Here is a 22,810-nt window from a genome sequence, read left to right as displayed (position 1 = left end):
GAAGAAGAATATTGTTGCAGTCAGCTCTGGAAAATACAATCTGCCACCACTGAAAAGAGGAAGTGGGTTGGAATAATGGAGCCACAGGGAACACTCTGCCTTGTGAAGGGTCCCAGAGTCAAGCTCTCTCAGGGAGGAAAAAATAAAAAGCTAGAATAATAACAGTATCTCAAGGGAAGCGGAAACATGTTCTACGACAGAACAATCTAAACCCATCTCTGACTCCCTCTTCGGTTCGGCTACTTCGCATCGCCAACATATAGTCAGCTGCTGGGATGGAGGCCAGGGCCGGGAACAGTGGGGAAACCAAGTCACAGAAGGCAGGGTCCCACAGAAGCGAAGAGCTCACAGCTTCTCAGGCTCTGGACGCCATCTTGTGTGCCGGCTCTTGCTGTTCAGGTGAAGAGGGGGTGCATTTTTGATGTGGTGGTTTCTCCTCCTCAAGCATTCCCTCTGCCCAGAGCTGCCCCCAGAGCCGGAGAAACAGAAGAGGCACCCCTCTTCCTCTTCCTGGGTGTGGGGTGTGTTGTTGTCCCTGCAGGATGAACATGCTAACGTCCTTTCTCCACGCAGGCCTCCTCCAAAACAGGAGTCATCGTCCCCCTCCAAAGTTCTTGGCTCACTGGAAGCCCCTTCCCCTGAAAGTGCACCCTCAAAGCCAGGGGCGCCCATCAGACATGCCTCATTTTTACCACTGACCCCTCTGGAGTGGGCAGAACAGCAACCCCCCCCTGCCCCCCGGTCCTATTCGCAGGAGCCTTCCTCCCGGACAGCGGGGCAGTTGCCTGAGCCCAGCATGTTGCCCCGTTCCCAAACAGGGAACACACCCTCCACTCTGTCGGACCGTGTACCTTTGTGCGCCCGGATGAGCAAGGGCCAGCGGGGCCTCTGACCTGGAGCCAAGGGGCCCAGGGACACAGCCCCGGCCTTAAGGGGCCCTGCCGCAACCCTCCAGGCATCTTGGAAGCCTTCTCTCGGTCATTTCGTGGCTGGGTCTGATTCCTATTTCACAATCCAGAAGCAGAAACTGTGAAAACCCCACAGCTCGTTCCACCCATCACAGTCACTTCCTCTTCCGTGAGGGACACCAGGCTTCCCCTCGCATCGCAGAGTGGAGTCCCCGAGACCTCTCCGGGACGACATTGAGACAGCAGGCTCCAGGCCACCACGATGCCCGCACCTGCCTCCCCACCCCGCCTGCCTCGGCCATCGCTGCTGCTGCCTCTGCTGCTGGGCCTCACAGGTGAGTGCCGCCCTCGGGGAGCACGGCGCAAGGATGCTCACCTGGGCCGACGCCCGGCTTCCCCGTTGGCAGTGGGGCGGGCGGATGGATCTCGGTTCTAGGCCCTCTTTCTTCACCGTGGCTTCCTCTTGAAGACATTTCTCTAAATGTTTTCTTTTACAACAAGGCCCTCCCAAACAAATGACCCCAGAAGGCTTATTAGTCGGAGGGCTCCTTTCCTCTCCCACTCAGGTGCAGACAGGATTAACCCCACCAGGCATTTCTCAGTGACAGGGTCTTCCCAGCCCCGCTACACTTCCCACACTCCTGTCACCCTGTGAAGCCTCCATGACCCCCTGTGGCTTGACCTGCAGGACCTGGGGCCACCCTGAGGGAGGAGGTGGGGGTGCAGCATCTGACTCCTGCTGAAAACCCTAGAACCTGGGAGTCAGAGCCGCCCTAATTAAGATGGAGATGATGATAGGTAGGTAGATAGGTAGATAGATCACAAGTACTCCACATGCCATGCAGAGCGATTAGAAAACTGGTAAGTGGTACTTTGTAGACTATTAAGTCTCCCAAAATCTCAGCATTCTAAAATCATAGTCTTTTTATTATTATTATTATTGTTATTATTAATTATTCTTGATTGGGAGTTAGTCCTGCCTGTCTGCTCCCTTCTCCCCAGAGCTGACCCCAAACCCCGCAGACAGGTGAATTCCCCCTTCTCCTCCCCAGCGGGTTGACATCTCAGTTGCGAGGCTGTCCAGGAAAGCAGTTAAAAGCACAAATACTTTTTTTTTTTTTAAAGATTTTATTTATTTATTCATGAGAGACAGAGAGAAACAGAGGGAGAAGCAGGCTCCCAAGGAGCGGGAAGCCCAATGTGGGACTCGATCCCAGGACCCTGGGATCATGACCTGAGCCGAAGGCAGACGCTTAACCATCTGAGCCACCCAGGCGCCCAGCACAGATACTTTTTGAAACAGATCTGACAGAGTTCAAATTCAAGTTCATCATTTATACCCTATTTGGCTTAGAACAAGTTATGAATTTCTCTGTGCCTCCATTTTCTTGTCTGGAAACAGAGATTAATAATAATAATGCCTTTCTCACAGAGCAGTGGTGGGAATTGAATGAATCAGTTAATGTATTTAAGTGCTTAGAGTGATGTCTGGTACACAGAAGTGTCTATGGAAACTCCCTGTCGAGTCCTTCTAGGGTTTAGTGAATGCAAATACGAACACCTAAAAAACGGTCCTGCTGAGTCTGGCCATTACAGCACTCACTGCATGTCCTTGACAACCAATGTCTTCCTTGAAAACTCACAGCACTGATGGGGAAAGGCTTGATCCATCCTGCTTGACAGAGGAAACCACCAAAAGCAGAGGAGGGAGGGAGGGGCTTCCCCCAAACAGCAGCAGGCTTGTCTGAGCTGGAGTCGGGCCTCGAGCCCACATCAGCCTGACTCCAGGTCCACACATTCCAGGCCCTTCAGGCACAATCCTGAGTGTTTTTCAACGGCTTCCAGTTTCAGTCTCACAACAAAACCGTTAAGGGAAGTCCCCTGGGCCAGGCAGGGGACACATGGAGCTGACTTGTGTTTCCCTCCAGGTGTGGCAGGTGAGGCGGAGCTGAAGGTGATCCAGCCTGAGAAGTCAATGTCTGTCGCAGCTGGACAGACAGTCACTCTGCACTGCAGTGTGACCTCCCTGCTCCCCCTTGGGCCGGTTGAGTGGTTCAGGGGAACAGGGCCAGCCCGGGAGTTAATCTTCAGTTTCAGAGGAGGCCGCTACCCCCGAGTGACAAATGTTGCAGATACCAGAAGGAGAAACAACACGGACTTTTCCATCCGCATCAGTAACATCACCCCAGCAGACGCCGGTACCTACTACTGTGTGAAGTTCCAGAAAGGGACCCCTGACGTGGAGTTTAAGTCTGGACCAGGCACCACGATGTTTGTACGTGGTAAGTCCAGATCCCTGAAAACCCAGCCTGGTTGTTCTAAAGACAGATTACAAGCTCCAGGCTCTCAGCCCAAGGCTCCCCCTTTGTCAGCCCTTGTGTTAAGTTGAGGATAGAAGATGGGGTAGTGAGAAATCACAGCACGGGAGCAGAGTGGAATAGAATCCCAGGGCCCCTAGCAAGAGAGTTAGAATCTTACATTTTCAAAGGCCACAAAATAGACCAGAAAGCAGAGTGAGTAAAATTACAGGCACCAGGGCCAAACGGCCTGGATTCAACTTCTAACTCTGCCATTTTCAAGCTGTGTGACTTTAGTGACTTTCTTAAATTCTCTGTGCCTCCATTTTCTCATCCATAAGATAGGAATAATAATTGTACTCACCTCGTAGATTGGTAATGAGGAGTACAAACGTAAATGAGTTTATAAATGTAAAACACTTAGAAGAGCACCTGTAACCTAATTACTGTATTAGTGTATATTGTCACTATTCAGGATATTAAAACCAATTAGACCTAAAAACATAATCTTAAAGGCATGAAACCACAGATTCACAGAAACAAGGAATGAAAGAATTACTGAGGCAGAAAATTATAAAAATCACATTTGGGGATGTGGAATATGTAATCCTTATATTTCTCAAAATTTGCCCTTGATTCTTTAAGACCTGTATATTTTTGGATTTGGTCCTGGCTGATAAAATCATGGCTGAAGACAAAGCCCACAAGACTCTAAATAGCATCCATACAGGAAAGCGTGGGAAGCAGAGCAGTTAGTTCAGGCCTGTTCATACTGATGACTTAATGATCATGTTGTTTTCTCTGTAAAAATTGAGTGTGGTAACTTACTCAAACAGAACAGAATAGAAACATACATCAACAGGATTTTTGAATTAAAATTTTAGTGCCTCCAGGCCACAGAAAAGCGAAGGGAACTGGTAGGCAGTCTTCTGAGACAAAGAGAAAGTCATATGATTTTCAAGAATTTAAAATAAAAAGCAAGTTGTATGAGAACCATTTGAACGAGATCAGCATGAGATGTATACAGGCAGCATTAGATGCTAGAAGACAAGGAGTGGTACCTTCAAAATTCTTAAGGAAAATGATGTCCAAATTAAAATTCTAGACCCAGCTAATCTGTTGAATTTGTGACATCACCAAGAGCTACCTTTCAGTGTAATCTTTCTGTTTTAACCAAGATAAAAGTTAAGCAAAGAAAAGTAAGAATGGGAACCAGAAAAGGGGACTGGAGACTCCAAGATAAGAGCTGTGCAGAAGGCATAGGAATAACCACTAGGCCATTCCAGAACAGGAGGACTGAGGGCTTTAAGAGGGCATCTCAAAAAGATTGAATCACTAGAACATCAGTCTTCAAACTCATGCCTACCATTTCTAATATTATTTAAGATTATATTGAAATATTAGCCAATGCTTTCAGAAAGGAGAAAACAATAGAAAGCATACAAATTATAAAGGAAGTAGAAAAACTATCTCTCTTTGTAAATGATATGGTATCTGGAAAACTTAATGGACTCAAGGTTAAGCTATTACAAACTATAAGATACTTTAGTAATGTGGCAAGTTATAAAATCAATAAACAGAAATCAATGATACTTTAGTAATGTGGCAAGTTATAAAATCAATAAACAGAAATCAATGACCTTCATATAAGCAAACAAAAACCAGTTAGAAGATATAATGGAATAGATGACCACATACACAATAGCAAATTTAATACTTTGGGCACCTTCTATCAAAACAGTGATAGGGACTGGACTTACTTGCCCATGAAAAATCTGGGCAAACTACATGGAACAATGGCTGACAAGACATTGGACAATAGGCAACAAAGGACAGTAATCCCTGAGAGATGAGAGACAAATGACATGGAACCCAAGGTTGCCTCCAGCTTACTCTCTGAGAAAGCTTCCATGCCACCATGCAGTAGGAAAGTACTCCGATGGAGCATGGAGGCCTCCTCAAGTTGAGAAGGAGCTAGAAGTCTAAGGAGGGCAAAGTGGCTGGAGTTTTCAGAGGAGAGCACCAAAGATGAGAAAGCTACACAGAGCGAGAACTCCAAAGATCTTGAGTATTTGGCTGAGTACTGAAGAGTATGTTCATGAGGACATACATGTACGTGAGTATATGTACATGGCCTCAAGAGAAAATATCCCTGGAGCTCACACAAGGCCAAGAACGGTGCCTGTTCCCACCAACCTGAGTAAAAAACCTCATAATTCATGGAGCATCTGGTACAGTATGCAGAAGGTTCTGCCTCAGTAAGAGGTAAAAAAGGGAGAAAAAATTAGCCCTAGACCAAATGATGCTATGGTCCTGCATCGCAAAGCTTAAATACAACACATGAAAATATTAAACTGTTTCCAGGTAATTTAACCAGGTCCCAAAACAAGTTCAAGCATATTTATAAGATCACAAAATATCCAATACTAAACAAAGTAAAATTCACAACTTCTGGCCTGCAATAAAAAACTACCAAGCTGACAGATAGTAACTACAGTTATCGTGGTGAGCACAGAATAATATATAGAACTGTGGGATCACCTGAAACTAATATGACACTGTATCTCAACTGTATTTCAATAAAATTTTTAAAATTACCAAGCATGAAAGCAGGAAAACACCATTTATAATGTGAATCAACTATTTGAAACCTAACCAGAAAAGACAGATGACGGGATTAGTACACCAGGATAGTAAAGATAGTATAACTCCACTATGTGGTCAAATAGAGGAAAGATTGAATGTGTGAAGTAGAAGCATGAAAAATATTTTCAAAGATCCGTGTTGAACTTTTAGAGATGAAAACTGCAATGTCTAGGATGAAAAATGTAGACCGGATGGGATTCATGGCAGGTAAGACACTGAAAAAAATTAAAGAACTTAATATACAGCAACAGAAACTATCCAAAATTATACACAAAAATGTAAAAGACTGAGAAAAGATAAACAGAGCATCAATCAGCTATGGGAAAACCTCAAGTGGCCTACTAAATATGTGTTAGAGACTCTAAAGGAAGTAGGGGACAGAAAGAGTATTTGAAGAAATAATGGTTGCATTTTTCCAAATATGATGAAAACTATGAACCTATGGATCCAAAAATCTCAGTGAACCCCAAGCACAAGAAACATGAAGAAAACTACACCAAAGTGCATCATATTCCAATTGCATAAAATCAGTAATAAAGAAAAGATCTTAAAAACAACCAGAAGGGCGCCTGGGTGGCTCAGTTGGTTAAGCGACTGCCTTCGGCTCAGGTCATGATCCTGGAGTCCCTGAATCGAGTCCCGCATCGGGCTCCCTGCTCGGCAGGGAGTCTGCTTCTCCCTCTGACCCTCCCCCCTCTCATGTGCTTGCTCTCTCTCATTCTCTGTCTCTCAAATAAATAAATAAAATCTTAAAAAAAAAAACCAACCAGAAGAAAAGGGAAATATTAGATATAAAGGAAGATAAATTTGACAGCAGATTTCCCATTGAAAAATTATGTAAGCCAAAAGATAGTGGAGAAACATCTTCAAAGCATTTTTAAATGAGATAATATAACAATCCTAAATGTTTATTCACCCAATAAGAGAGCTTTAAAATACATGACACAAAAACTCATAAAATAGTAAGGATGGAGAGATAAGTCCACAGCTATAGTTTCAGATTTCAACACTCCTCTTTCAATAACTGGTAAGACAAGTAGGCAGAACATCACTAAGTATGTAGAAGACTGAACCGCATTATAAAACAATCTGAGTTAACTGACATTTATAGAACACTCCATCCCAAAACAGCAGGATACACATTCTTTTCAAATGCAAAGGGAACACTTAACAAGATGCATCATAACCTGGGCTATAAATTGTCTCAGTAAATTTAAAATTAGTCAAGTCATACAAAATGTGTTCTTACTGGAATTATATTGATAATAACAAAATGATGTCTGGAAAAGCCCAAATATTTGGAAACAAAAGGATACACTTGTGAATAACATGTTATCAAAGAAGAAGTAAAAGGAAAATGAGAGACGATTCTAAACTGAATGAACATGAAAGCACAACATACAGAATTTGTGGATGCAGCCAAAACAGTGCTTAGGGGGAAATTTATAGCACTAAAATGCTTATATTAGGACAGAAGAGAAGTTTCAACTCAGTGATCTTAAGAATTAGAACAAGAAGAACGAGGGAAACCCAAAGCAACCAGAAGAAAGGAAAAAGTAAAGAACAGAGCAGAAATCAAAAATAGAAAATGGAAAACTAGGAGAAAACCAATAAAACCGAAAGCTGGTTCTTTGGAAAATCAGTAAAATTTATAAACTCTTAGCCACACAGTCAGTCAAGAAAAAAGAGAGAGTACACAAATTACCAATATCAAGACTGAGAGATGGGGCGCTAGGCTGGCTCAGTTGGAAGAGCATGTGACTGTTGATCTCAGGATCATGACGTTATGCCCCACCTTGGGTGTGTAGAGATTACTAAAAAAATAAATAAATAAATAAATAAACTTTAAAAAAAAAGAATGAGAGGGGTAACATCCCTATGGTTTCCACAGATACTAAAAAGATTATAAGGAAACTTTATGAAAAATGTTATACCTATAAACTCAACAACTTAGATGAAATGCACAAATTCTTCAGAAGACACGGGCTACTAAAGCTCACTCCAGAAGAAGTCAATAGCCTGATTATTTCTATATTTATTAAAGAAATTGAATTTGTAGTTTCAAAAGCCTCCCACAAACAACAGTCCAGGCCCAGATGACTTCACTGGAACTCTACCAAACACTGAAGAAAGAAATGCTAACAATTCTACACCAATTCTTCCAGAAAATTGGAGAGAGAGTGATGCTTCCCAATCAATCCTTAAAACCAGCATTACTGTGATACTAAAACCAAATAAAGAAAACTTGAGGCCAATACCCTCATGAACACAGAATTATTATAAAGCTACAAAAATCATTCACTGTAGTATTGGCAGCAAGATAGACAAGTAGATGGGGTGCCTAGCTAGCTCAGTCAGAAGAGCATGCAACTCTTGATCTTGGGGTCATGAGTTTGAGCCCCACATTGGGTGTAGAGTTTACTAAAAATAAATAAACTTAAACAAAAGATAGACAAATAGATCAATGAAAAAGAATACATTCCAGAAACAATACCATACATATGGTCAATTGATTTCTTAAAAAAAAAAAGTGAAGGCAATTTCATGAGGAAAGAAGCCTGCAACAATAGTGGTGGATCGATTGGAAAATTAGGAAGCAAACCAGTGGAACAGAATAAAAAATCCAGAACAGTTCCTTCCACCACAAGCCAAAATCAATTCCACATGGATCAGATATTTAACTAATGAAACTGTGCAAGTATGAGAAGCAATCATGTCTGGATTCTTTTGTAATCTGGAAATGGGGAAAACCTTCCCAACTATAATTCAAAATGCAGAAACAAAAAGAGAAAAAAAATGACAATGATCATATTGTACAAAAAGAAACTTGTGTATGGAAGTGTGTGCGCACACACTATTTTGCAACTTACAATACAAAGAATCGCCCCTAATGTATATAGAGAACTTCTAAAATTTTACAACAAGCAACTCTATAGAATTATGGGCAATAAATATGAGAAGACAATTTATAGAAAGTGAAATAGAAATATCTCCTAAATATATAAGAGTTTGTTCAATCACCCTCACATGAAAGGATATGCCATTTAAAACTACATTGGGACACAACTTCTCACGTATCTGCTTGGCCAAAAATCCAAAAGTTTGACAACACAGTCTGTTGGAGGAGCTACGGGAAAACTGATACTTCCATATTTTGTATGTAGAAATTCAAAATCACGTAAGTCATAAGGAAGTGGATTTGGCAATATTTAGCAAAATTACATGTTACGTATACATATATACATTACCCTGTGACCTAACAATCTTACTTCTAGAAACTTATCCCAAAGATATACTAACATAAGTGCAAGATGATTTATGGTTGGGCTCTTAATTACAACACTATGTGTCAGAATAAAAGACAAACTGCTAAATAAATTATGGTAGAGTCCCACAATGGAGTACTATAACTTTAAAAAGGCATGAGAAGAAGTCAGCACTTTGCTTCAGCATGACCCACAGGGTATCATTAAACAAGAAGCAGAGCACACCATCTTTTATGTTAAGAAGAGTGGGAAACACAAGCATATCCATATTTGGTTATATTCTTTTAAAAGAGGAATAAAGGTGAAGAGGATCATAGGGGAAGGGAGGGAAAACTGAATGGGAAGAAATCAGAGAGGGAGACAAACCATGAGAAACTCTTGACTCTGGGAAACAATCTGAGGGTTGCGGAAAGGGAGGTGGGTGGGGGGATGGTGTAACTGGGTGATGGGCATTAAGGAAGGCCCGTGATGTGATGAGCACTGGGTGTTACATGCAACTAATGAATCATTGAACACTACATCAAAAACTAATGATGTACTATATGTTGGCTAATTGAATTTAAATAAATAAAAAATCGGAAAAAAAATTTACCTATCAGAGAAGAAGGCAACAGGGTAGAAGGGACAGGGATGAAAGTTAGACTTCTCTGACTGTCCTTTGCCTGAGGTTTTGATTCTACAAACATATGCACATTTTAAATAATTAATAAATTAAAAATGAAAAAATGCATTAATATCTAGACTACGAAATCTAAAATTTAACTAATTAATCTAACCATGTATTGATGGCTTACCCAGATAAAGAGAAATTATTTCAAGAGACTTTGAAACATAGGGTTTTAGCTTAGATTCACCAAGCAGATCTGAGACAAATACTTGAGTGCCAGGAACCCCAGTAGGGAAGGGGTGAAGTCAGACAGTTAGTGAAGGGTATGTCATCAAGCCCACCACCACTGTGGGCAAATGGATCTTAATCAGATGAGAAACTATGGGGAATGATACAGAACATGTATCAGATGTATCCCTCTTGAAAGGAAAGAAGTTTGGGCTAGTTACATACCAACTCACTCTCAGTCATTGACTGAGAGCTGTTCTCAGAGGGTGTTAGATGCCACGTATTTTCAGTGTTCCACGTGCACAGACAACCTTCCATACAAGCAACCTTCTGAAAAAGCTTTCAGGAGAAAACGTGCATATACAGGCATTTGGAAGTAGTCCTGAGTGCACTGGAGTGGTCAAGCTCAAGGAATCTGGGTGTGCCTTGGAGAGTGTACGTTATACATAATAATTTGTATCTATAACCCCAATGAAACGTATCCTAAGAACAACGAGAAGCATGAAGAAATCCAAAACTCTATTCAATAACTTGGTAATAATATTTGGTGTTGGTGTTTATAAGTATTATATATGCGTTGTAGGTTAAAGCAAATAAATGTGTTGATGTCCTTAGGAACTGGTATTTTCAGGATGAGAGAAAGATACAGAGCAGAAACAAAGACGTTAAGTTTAACAACTGCATTCTTTTTTCTTTTTTTTTTTTTTAAGATTTTATTTATTTATTTGAGAGAGAGCAAGAGAGCACACGTGTGCACTCAAGCAGGGGGGAGGGGTAGAGGGAGAAACAGACTCCCGGCCAAGCAAGAAGCCTGATGCAGGACTCGATCCCAGGACCCTGGGATCATGACCTGAGCTGAAGGCAGGCACTTAACCAAATGAGCCACCCAAGTGCCCTAAAAACTGCATTCTTAAAATTGGATTATAACTATCAGTATTAACCTGTTTAATTGTCTCCCTCCTTAAAAAATACTTACTTCATAGCCCTGTCTGTCGCCCAAAAAGGACCTGGAGGCAGTGACAACCCAGTAGTAATGAGCACCACTAAAACACAGATTATAGTCTCTTAATAGCACTTCCACAAAAAAACAACCAGGGCTGCATAGGGCAATGACAGATTCCGGATCTTGGACAGGAAATGTGCAAAATGAACATGGACTATTTCATTGTGTGAAAAGCAAGGAAGCTATCGATGTTTACTGAAATTATATAAAAAAACTCAGGAACTAATTTCAAGGAGGCTCCCACTGGCTAAAGATGAGATGATTTGAGCATTAAAAAGTATAAAAATAAAAATAGATGACATTGGGCGCCTGGGTGGCTCAGTCGGTTGAGCAACTGCCTTCGGCTCAGGTCATGATCCTGGAGTCCCTGGATCGAGTCCCGCATTGGGCTCCCTGCTCGGCGGGGAGTCTGTTTCTCCCTCTGACCCTCCACCCTCTCATGTGCTCTCTCTCATTCTCTCTCTCTCAAATAAATAAATAAAATCTTTAAAAAAAAAAAAAAGATTGACATCTATCAATCCATGTTAAAAACCGTAATTTTATAATGATACAAAAATAAAAGAAACTTCATTGGTCACCTCTGGGGGCTACTAAGGCACCAACTCATTGTTCTAAAATCTAAAGGAGAGTAAGCAAAGACATTTTTACCCTGCCTTTCCTTTATGAACTGTATGTCAAAATAACCAAAAATAGTTGGAAGGAAAAAATAATTTCAACTGATACAGACAGAAGGAATAGTAACATTAGTAGTCACCAGTGTATAACCCCTGGTGGAACGATGGGTCTAGACATTATTATCTACATTTGTTAAAGATTTGGGCTAAAGGCTGGTAGAGAACTTCATAGTAGATAGATCAAGCTGACAACACATAAAGCCAGTAGTCAATCGTAACACCATAAAAAGAAATAGCTAGATATTACATGCCTCCTAATGTAATGCATTAGGAAGTTGTTGGCAACACCTATGAAGTATTCTTGGTGTTGATTATGAACACCATATGAAACACCATATGAAAATCATGAACCTGGTTCTAACCAACTAGATCCTTTAGATCCAGCTGCAGGCAATATAGGGGAAAGAGTATCATTTCAAATGATACAACAGGAATATATGCAAGAATATGGAAAATTCTGCAGGTTTTTCTGGCAGACTTGGGTTTTTTCAACAAATAAATATTAAGAAAAATAAGAGGAAAGGGAAACTCTTTTAGAAAAGGAGATGTAAAAGAAATAGCAAGGGGTGCCTGGCTAGCTCAGTCAGTAGAGCATTCAACTCTTGATCTCAAGGTCCTGAGTTCAAGCCCCACATTGGGCATGGAGCCTACTTAAAAAAAAAAAAAAAAAAAGACCTAGCAACAAAATGTAACTTATGGATCTTGTTTACACCCTTATTCAAACAAACCAATTATAAGATGATTATCTGTGAGACAAGCAGGAAAATTTGAATACTGACAAGTATTAGATAATATTAAAAGAATTATTATTAAATTTTAAGTATGATAACAGTGGATCGTGGATCACCACATCAAAAACCAATGATGTATTGTATGATGACTAACATAACATAATAAAATTTAAAAAGAAAAAAGAAAGAAAAGAAATTTTAAGTATGATAATGAGATTTTGATTATGTTTAAAAATAATTTTTTTAAGAGAAGAGAGAGAGAGAGCACAAGCGGGGGACAGTGGGCAGAAGGAGAGGGAGAGAGAGAATCTTAAGCAGGCTCGGCCGAGCACGGAGCCCAACATGGGGCTCGATCTCACAACCCTGAGATCATGACCTGAGTCGAAGTCAAGAGTTGGATGTTTAACCAGCTGAGTCACCCAGGCACCCCTTGATTATGTTTAAAAAATAATTCTTAATTCTTAAGTATACATGCTGAGGTAGTTTTTTTTTTTTTAAAGATTTTTATTTATTTGACAGAGCACAAGCAGAGGGAGAGAGAGGGAGAAGCAGGTTCCCCACCGAGCAAGGAGCCCGATATGGGACTCGATCCCGGGACCCCAGGATCATGACCCGGGCCGAAGGCAGCCGCTTAACCGACTGAGCCACCCAGGTGTCCCACATGCTGAGGTAGTTGTGAATGAAATGACAGTGTCTAGTTTTGCTTTAAAATAACGCAGTGGATGGGGCGCCTGGGTGGCTCAGTCGTTAAGTGTCTGCCTTCGGCTCAGGTCATGATCCCGAGGTCCTGGGATCGAGCCCCGCATCGGGCTCCCTGCTCTGCGGGGAGCCTGCTTCTCCCTTTCCCACTCCCCCTGCTTGTGTTCCCTCTCTCACTGTGTCTCTCTGTCAAATAAATAAATAAAATCTTAAAAAAAAAAATAAAATAATGCAGTGGATGGTAGAAGTATAAATGAAACACTGGTTGATAATTGTTAAAGTCCCAGGATGAGTACTTTGTATTTTTCTTTTGAGAAAGAGAGCAAGCATATGTGAGCAGCGGGGGAGGGTAAAGGTGGGGAGAAGAGAATTTTAAGCAGGTTTCACGCCCAGCATGGAGCCCAACTTAGGGCTTGATCTCATGACCCTGTGATCATGACCTGAGCCAAAAATCAAGAGTTGGACACTTAACTGACTGAGCCACCCAGGCACCCATGTACTTTGTATTTTTAAGGTGTGTTATAAACGTTTTTTTTTTTTTAACCCAAGCCTGTATACTCCCTGAAAAGTCTTTGTGCACTCCTGGGGTTTCATGTACCCTAAACTGAAGTTCACTACGGCACTTAGCAGTGTCAAACGATCTGGGAGGAGTTATACCTACCTGGCAGAAAGTTTAGGGATGAATTTGTTATAGGCTCCTAAAAACTAAGCAAATAAAAGGAATAAGACAACTAGGGGCACCTAGCTGGCTCAGTCGAAAGAGCATGCGACTCTTGATCTCAGGGTCATGACTTCAAGCCCCACACTGGGTGTAGAGATTACTTAAATAAATAAAAACTTTAAAAAAGACAGAGAGACAATTAAAAATTGGGGGGGGGGAAGCTGTACAAGAAAGGAAAGATAATCATGATATATTACGTGGCCCAGTTGTGAACAATGCTCCTTTGGTCATAATAATATAAATGCTGAATACTGATAAAATAAAAGATTTTGATGTGTCTATGATAAGAGGATGTAAGGAAAGGAAGTGTGAATGGCAGGTGGAGGGAGATGTGAGAGCTAAACCATCATCTTCCATAGTAGTAGATATATTCATAATATATAAAACTGAAAAAAAAGAAATAATTGTATAAGCATCTTATTTAGAAACACAGAGAGAGGGCACCTGGGTAGCTCAGTTGGTTAAGCGTCCAACTCTTGATTTCAGCTCAGGTCATGATCTCAGGGTCGTGGGATCAAATCCCGTGTCAGGCTCTGTGCTGTGTGTGGAGCCTGCTTGAGATTCTCTCTCTCCTTCTCCCTCTGCCCCTCCCTGCTCAACACAGTGAGAAATGTCCAAAGAATCCCAGCTATAATAGTTAAAAGTGGTTGGCCTGTAATTTTTTTTCTAGGAGAGGAAGCAAGAGGATCTGATTTTTAGTTCTCTACCTTATATGACTTTTTGGACAACGTACTTCAGGAAGGAGGGGAGAGAGGGAGGGAAATGACAAGATCTGATCTGTATTTTAACATAATCACCAAGGTCTGTCAAGTGCATGTGGCAAGGATCAAGGAGCGGTCAGTGAGGCCAGTTGGCAAAGCTATTACAGTAAGAAGTGTCATAATAAAAATTACACAGAGGAGAAAACTGGAGATGAGAGATTGAGGTGAGTCTAGCTGAGTGAACCGTAAGGGCGGGTATCACACTAGAAAGTAACTTGCCATCTCTATGTTTCTCTCTTCTCTCTCAACTTTGCCTTGACGGAAGCTAAGCCCTCTCTTCCAGAGGTTTCTGGCCCCTCCAACAGGGCCAGCCCAGGCCAGAGAGTGAATCTCACCTGCACATCAACTGGCTTCTTTCCCAAAAACATACAGCTGAAATGGCTTGAAAATGATGTGGAGCTTCCGGCATTTCAGACTCTGGTCTTCCTGCCTAGAGATGCTGGATCCTACACCATCGTCAGCACGGTGCTGGTGACCCTTGACTTATCCTCACTCCACTCCCAGCTCACCTGCCAAGTGGCTCACAGTACATTGCAGAGCCCCCTCAGTAGGCACGTGAACATCTCCAAATTCCTCCAAGGTAAGGGCCCCCACCCCCCACCCCCCACCCAAATGGCCAACCCTTGGTGACCACCACCGGTTCCCTGTTTGGTGCACTTCACCTGCATCCTCCCATTTATTCTTTACCAAACCCCACATAAGATGGGTACGAGGTTCCCTATCTTATCCGACCATCCTCTTCTTACGAGATGCTATCTTGCTCTCTTGTATTTGGGAAGTGGAAGCTCATTCATTCATTCAACAAGTTTATTGAGCATCTGCGATGTGGCAGTATTATTCTACGTGCTGCAGAGTCCGTGGTAAACAGACCAGACCTAGTTCTACTCCACTAAGCTCACAATCACACGAGCCCCATCAACAAGATGCAAAAACTATACAGTTCTAACTTTTTTTTAAAGATTTATTTGTTTGAGAGAGAGAGTGCTGGGAGGAGGAGCAGAGGGAGAGGGAGAGAGAGATCCCAGGCACACTCCCCGATGAGCATGGAGCCCAGTGCGGGGCTCAATCTCACAACCCTGAGGTCATGACCTGAGCCAAAACCAAGAGTCGGACGCTTAACCGACTGAGCCACCCAGCCGCCCCACACGCTTCTAACTTATAACATGTGCTATGAGAGAAAAGAACTGAGTATTAAAATAGATGAAAACAGGAGAAATGTAGTATACTGAGGAAATGCCTTTTTGGAGAAGTGATGTTTGAATCACGGCATGAAAGATGAAAGGGGGTCAGCCAAGGAAAAAGTGGAGTGTTCCAGGCAGAAGAAACAGCGGGTGCAAAGGCCCTGTGACAGGGGTGGGGAACGAGACATGTTTGAACAGTAGAGAGGAGGAAGAGGTCCATGTGGTCAGGGCTTAGTGAGAAGAAGGGTGCATGGAGAAGGAGGAGGCTGGAGAGAGAGGAACAGGAACAAGACCACACAGGGCCTCAAGCCACAGCAAGGAAGTTTCTCCCCCTTGCACTGTCCACGTGAACTCTTAACACCATTGTGCAAGCCACCACGCTTTGCTGCCAGTCTTAAACCCACCCCCGCATCAGGGGAGGGGACAATGCAGGAGGCAGTGCAAGACTACACCCCCGCCCCCCTTGCTCTGACTTCATAAGGATTGAGGTCATTACTGCAGTGTTCAATATGGAAGGAAAGTAAACGAAGGAAATCACCCTTTCTGCTCTGGAAGTCCGCAGCCTGGCCTGGGCAAGGGTTTCCCTAAGGGGTCTGCACTCTCCTCAGCCACCACCTCCCAGCAACCTCAGAGGGCAGAGACCCACTCACTTCCTGCAAATGGGCACATCCTTTCCAGGGCTCCAGAGTCCCAGTGCTCCTTCTCTGTCTGCTCCAGCCAGAGCAAAGCAAAGAGAAAACCCATTAACAGCATCACAATCTCCACAACAAGCCCCCTCACGACTGGAGATAATTTGTGGTATCAAGGTAAAGAGTTTAGCTCGTCATTTTGGAAATGCCTCCCTCCCTAAGTAGTAGTCTGCCCTTGCTTAGCCAAAAGATACCACAAAAGGGTTCCAGCTTGGAAATGGAATTCTAGCCTCCCCCTAGAGCATCCCAAAGAAGCTATGTGTCCCTGCTTCATGCAGATGAGGAAATCAAGGCTCAGAGAAATGAAAGGACTTGTCCAAGGTCACATGGCTCTTAAGTTTGTGAGCTGGAATTTGAACCCAGTAATACATCTCTTGGATGATCACGTCAGACCTCCCTCCTATAAGAAGTCCCCATGCAGAGATACCAGAGCAAGGCAGAGTCCCCCTTCCCCAGGGAAGGTGTTTTGGTCATGGTCAGCTAAGAGATGGGCATTGTACTGCTCTCTGCACTCTCTCCAAACCCCTGGCTCCTCCTCTTTCCCCATACCAATGAAGAGACACTCCATCAACCCAATCATCCAAGCCAGAGACCTGTTTTACCCAACCCATCACCAAGTTCTACCAAATTCACTTCTCACATCTCTCTGACCCCATCCATTTCTTTCTACTGTCACTGACCAGGTTCATCCCCAAGTTCAAGGCAACCTGGACACCACAGCCCCCTTCTCTCATATCCACCATTACCCTCAACAGTGCAGCCCCCAAATCCCCAGCAGTCAAAGACATTTTATAAAGGAAGCCAAGTCTTGTCCCTCCTTTCCTTAAAACCGTTCGGTGGCTCACCACTCCTCTTACAAAAATAAAACAAAATAAAATCCTTATCAGGGCATTCAACAGCAATCCTCAAACATTTTTATTCATATACCCCTGAGTTAATTGTGAAGAACTATGTAGTGCCTCATATATTTTAAAGTTAACATCCAGAATTGTTCATCACAGACTTAAATAGTTGCACGGGCCAGAACCCCTGGGATATTACAAATGTTACATCTCTCTGAAATGTTCAACGGAAAAATAAAGCCATATTGATTTGATTTCCACCATCATCCATTACAACAGACATAAACAAGCTCTTTAATAATCAGAAATTTTATAATATTCCTTTTTCCTCCTAAATTTGTATTTCCATTCTAATTCCTGGGGAGAACTTTATCCTACTGTAAATATATTTTATATTTGAAAGTCCTTATTGACATCATCACACATATCATAGAGAACTCTGAGAAAACAGAGGACTACCATAAATACATACGTATTGAATTTTATATATAACAAGTTACATATAACTTATTATATATAATATTCATTATATATATAAATTAAATTTTTAAAACTTTTTCTTATTACCATAGGCTCTAAGTGTTAAAAAATTCTTTTGGATTGAATTACACAATTGGTCAAAACTATCTAAATATCCAACAAATTCTGATAAACAGTTATTAAAATAACCATTAAAATGTTATCAGAAACGCAGTTCAGTGAGCTAGATGGGGGAGATTATGATGCTTTGATTAAAGTAGGCTTTCCGGCCAGCAGGATTTTTGAACTGTCCTTTTATTTTGTGTCCCAGAGTCTTTACACCAAGGGCACTGCACCATAGCTAGATTCAGGACGTGTGGGAGGAAGGCCTTCCCTCTGTAATGTTGGGAGAAGGCCTGAGAACAGGAGACAGGAGTAGGCATTCTCAGGCAGATCAATTTCAGGAAAGAATCATATGATTCAGAAATGAATTGTATTAAACAACCAATGTATGGACTCCTTAGGATGTCGTTATGTGCTCTTAGGGGTAAGTAAAGCACCAGTAAACGCAGACAGTCTTTATGGTCACTGGTCATCTTGCCCATGCTCCCCCTCACTCACTCTGATCATCTTTCTGGCCTTGGACACACTAGGCTTCACCTCAGGGCCTCTGCCCATGCCCTACCCTCTGCCTGAGATGCACTTTCCCACACCTACCCTCGCCCAGAGCCTTCCTTCCTCTGGCCCTCCACCAGCCCCTTTGGCCTAATGTTCCAGTTACCAAGACTGCATAACAGATTTTCCCCAAACATATTTCAGTGCTCTAAACTTACTCCAGATCTCCCAAATTATGATGCTCACATATTCTGTAGGGCAGGAATTTGGAGAGGGCCTGGCAGGGATGGCCTATCTCTGCCCCATGATGTCTGGGACCTCACCTGAACGACTTCACAGCTGAGATTATCACAAAGCTGCCTCACTAACACGTCTGGCCATCAGTGCTGGCTATGGGCTACGGGCTTCAGTTCTTCTTGGCATCGGCCTCTCCTGATCATCTTTCCATGCGGGCTGGTTAGAGCATCCTTGTAGCTTGATGGCTGTGTTCCAAAAGTGAATGTCACAAGAGTCCCAAGGGGAAGTCACATCAACTTTGATGACCAACCCTTGGAAGTTACAGTGTCACCTCTGCTATACTCTCTTCATCAGGCAGTCACAAAGTCCCACCCAGCTTCTAGGGCAGAAGTAGACTCCCCTTCTGGTGGGGAGTGGCAAGGTTCCGGAAGACAGCTGGGAATTTGCTGTGGCCATTTTTGGAAAATACAATTTGCCACACGTAGTTAACTCCTATTCATTTTTCATACTTCTGCTGAAAGGTCCCTTCTTCCAGAAACTCTTCCCTAACCTGCCCCACCGCCAGACCAGGTCAGGTGCCCCCGTGTAGGTTCTCAGAACCCCTCCGAGGCTCACGTGACTGCTTTTCTTCTTCCCTGTTCTCCCCACTGGAGCAAGAGCTATGTGTGTGTCTGTCTTGCTTACTGCTGTATCTCAGGAACCAAGGGCAGCGCCTAGAAAGGTAAGGATGCTCCTTGAGCTTCTTTTGCTTGAGGGAAGGAAGGAACAAAGGAAGGGCTCTTGTTTCAGTTATACCCACAGTGACTATTTCGGCCCACCGGGTCCCTAGCCTCCAGTTGGCCATCCTCACCTGCCACGTGCAAAGGTTCTACCCTGAAGTCATACAAATCACCTGGCTGGAGGTGAACAGACGCTTTAAGGCCTGTGAGGCTCCCACCCCCACCAAGAACCCGGACGGCATATTCAACCAAGACAGTCACATCCTGGTTTACACCTCAGAGGACAAAGAGCTGTTCACCTGCGAAGTGCGGCAAGAGGCCCAGCCACCGATCCAGGCCCACGTGCGGCTGAGTGAGTCCAGAGACCAGCCAGCGTGTTTGGGTGAGTAGGGGTGGAATAACCCAGCAGTTAAAGGTTCCGACCTGGACACAGACAGGCCAGGTTCACATGCTGGCTCTGCCATGTTTGTCATGTGTGACCTTGAAGAAGTCACTTCACCTTTCGGTACCTCAGTTCCTTCATCTATAAAATGGGACAGCAGTTAGAGCAACCTCCGCAGAGTGTGCTGCCTTAGGGACCAAAGAGCTGTTATAAGCACTGCTTTCGTCACATAGCGGGATCCTGACCGCACAGCCACAGCATTGGCTCTTCCAGTGACTAGGTTCATACGAATTATCGTCCCCCATTTCCACCCACCCTCTCAAAAGCCATTCAGATTCAACAACTACTGAGTGCCTATTAGGTATTCTGTTTGGTGTTCTCCTTTGATACAGGAACATTCTTTTTTTTTTTTTAAAGATTTTATTTATTTATTTGAGAGAGAATGAGAGAGAGCACATGAGAGGGGGGAGGGTCAGAGGGAGAAGCAGACTCCCCGCCAAGCAGGGACCCTGATGCGGGACTCGATCCCGGGACTCCAGGATCATGACCTGAGCCGAAGGCAGTCGCCCAACCGACTGAGCCACCCAGGCGCCCGATACAGGAACATTCTAAGGTATACGTTATCATCCCCATTTTAAAGACTAGGAAACTGAGGCTTAGAGAGGTGAGGGGATTCCCTCCCAGTCCAAGGTGTAGTCTTGGTACCTGAGTCAGGGGTGAGGCTGGGCCTGCCTAGGGGTTGAATGGTGGGAGCCAGAAGCCACGTTCATCCTAGTATCTTTCCAGATGCCAGGGCGTCCAGCTCCCTCTCTGGGACTCTCATCCTGCTTGGCTGGAAGCTGTTTTCCTTGACTACACTTTGCATCATCTATGTCCTCAAGAGGAGATTCTCTTCCAAGTAAGGGGGACCTCAGATAGGGGTTGGGCTTCCCGGGGGCCGGGACACTCCAGGCCAACAGGGGGCACTGTGAGGGAGAAGCCACACAGCACTCCCATTTCTTTCTCTCTTTTTTTTTAAGATTTTATTTATTTATTTGACAGAGAGAGCACAAGTAGGGGGAGTGGGAGAGGGAGAAGCAGGCTCCCCGCTGAGCAGGGAGCCTGATGTGGGGCTCGAACCCAGGACCCTGGGATCATGACTCGAGCCGAAGGCAGCTGCTTAACCGAGCCACCCAGGCGCCCCATCAGCACTCCCATTTCACACTGACCTTGAAGGCATGTGGAATCCAGAGCGTCCCTATAAGAGCCACACCCCAATCCCTTCAACCTTCCCCTCTGCCCCTCACAGCTCCAGTCTGAAGGTGCACAGAGATGCAGGCTCCCCTGCTCCGGGCAGGGGAAGCATTGAAGGAGGGAGAGTTGATATGGAGACAACACTCCGGAGGTGGTCTGTGAGGAGAAGTCTGAGAACAAGGGCTTTGCCCCAGCTCCCTGCTTCCCCTGCAGGTCACAGGTGCCACAAGGCCCTCCTCAGGAACACAGGGCCCTCAGTCCCCTCCTGTTTTATTTAGGAGGAGTGATCCAGGAGAGGCACTGGCCATGAAGTCTGCAACCACTACCAAAGCTTCTCCTGCCTCACCAGCCTTCTGAGACCTGTCCTGCGCTGGCTGTCCCTTGCTGTCTCCTGCAGCAGAGAAAGTGAGAGCCTGGACCGGGAGGGTCAGGAGTGAGAGGGAGGCTCTCACATCCTATGAAGGAAAGAAGCTTCTCCGGGGATTCTGGGCATGAAGTTCATGACCCTGAGCAAGAAACCCAGCAGAGGCAAAACAAGCTCCTACCCCGGGAGAAACACAAACCTGCAATTCTGAAGGCCCCTCCCCGACTCCTCGAGGAAAGCCCACGGTGGGCACCCAAACTGGCATGAAATCTTTACAGCTCCATCATTAAAATGGGATTAAAAGAAACATTTAAGGCCAATAAACATATGAAGAGATGTCCAATCTCATTAGTAATCAGGAAAAGCCAAAGCAAAACCATTTTCTCCCTATTCCAGGAGAAAAAAATAAAGAAGCAACTGGCTCCTTCTTATGTTGCTGATATGTATGTAAATCGGCACAACTACTTTGGAGAACAGTTTGGAAAATTTGAACTTGGACATTTGCATTCTCGATAACCTGCTATTTCCGCCTTTGAGTTATATACATACCCTAAAGAAACTCTTCACCTGTGCTCCAGAAGATGAATATTCAAGTATATACATGGTAGCATGATTTCAAATTAGAAAAACCTGAGAGAACCATCCAAATGCACATCCACAGGATGACGGGCAAATAATGTAGTACAATCCCAGAATGGAATGTTATACAGCAATAAAAATGAATGAACTATAGCTACACACAATAATATGGATAAATCTTAGCAAAAAAATATTAGGAGTGAGTACGCCCCAAAAGATTTCATACAGCATGATACTATGTTTATAAAGCTAAAAACATCTAACAAATGGTTTTTAGGGATACATATAAAAATGATAAACCCATATTTTTTCCAAAAGGATGAACTCAAGATTTTAAATAGTAGTTACCTGAGGTGGGGGCAGGGAAAAGGATGAAAAGGGTGGGTGTGTATAGGTAGATGGAAGTTAATATCAGGATTCTAGCTTCCATGCTGGGTGGTGGCTTCATGAATGCTTATATCATTATAAATTAAAAATAGAAAAACAACAGAAGATTGATAAATAGGTATGTCAATAGATAGGTAGAAGACAGGCAGGTTATTGGAAGGAAAGAAGGGAGGGAGGGAGGGAAGATGGATGGATGGATGAATGGATAAGTAGATTAATAAATGAGGGTCATTAATGGATCAATGATAAGGGTGTGATGAAGCAAGAATGATGATAGGTACAATTCTACGTACTTACGATCCAAAGGAAAAATAAATAGAAGGACAATACCTAAAGAACCCCAAGTTCCCTTCCTATTATGACATTTACAAATCCACATTAGGAGGAAAGCATAGTTGATGGGTGTCACCACAGGTCCAGCACTTCGCAAGCAGGATCTTATTTCATCCTCATACCAATCCCACAAGGTGGGCACCATTCCCCACTTTGCGGTGAGGAACCTGAAGGAACCTACTCACTGTTACTCAGATAACAAGTGGTGAAACCAAAAAATCCAGATTCAAACCCAGCTCTGCTCAGTGC

At 43.5% G+C, this 22,810-nt stretch overlaps 1 protein-coding gene across 1 annotated transcript in view; it reads left to right on the top strand.

Annotated features, from left to right (window-relative positions):
* The first annotated feature begins 1,076 nt into the window (after positions 1 to 1,076).
* The window catches only part of SIRPB2 (signal regulatory protein beta 2), a 42,600-nt gene continuing 20,866 nt past the window's right edge, over positions 1,077 to 22,810 (top strand). The window contains 2 exon segments of the mRNA XM_035006109.1: positions 1,077 to 1,243; positions 2,837 to 3,190. Coding sequence (XP_034862000.1) covers positions 1,171 to 1,243; positions 2,837 to 3,190 — 427 coding nt within the window. The 5' untranslated portion in view covers positions 1,077 to 1,170.

This window comes from Mirounga leonina, unplaced genomic scaffold (genome assembly GCF_011800145.1).
Source record: "Mirounga leonina isolate KUSES-001 unplaced genomic scaffold, KU_Mleo_1.0 Mir_150, whole genome shotgun sequence".
NCBI lineage: Eukaryota > Metazoa > Chordata > Mammalia > Carnivora > Phocidae > Mirounga > Mirounga leonina.
Note: the sequence above shows the minus strand (reverse complement) of the source record. Positions and strands in the feature narration are given on the sequence as shown.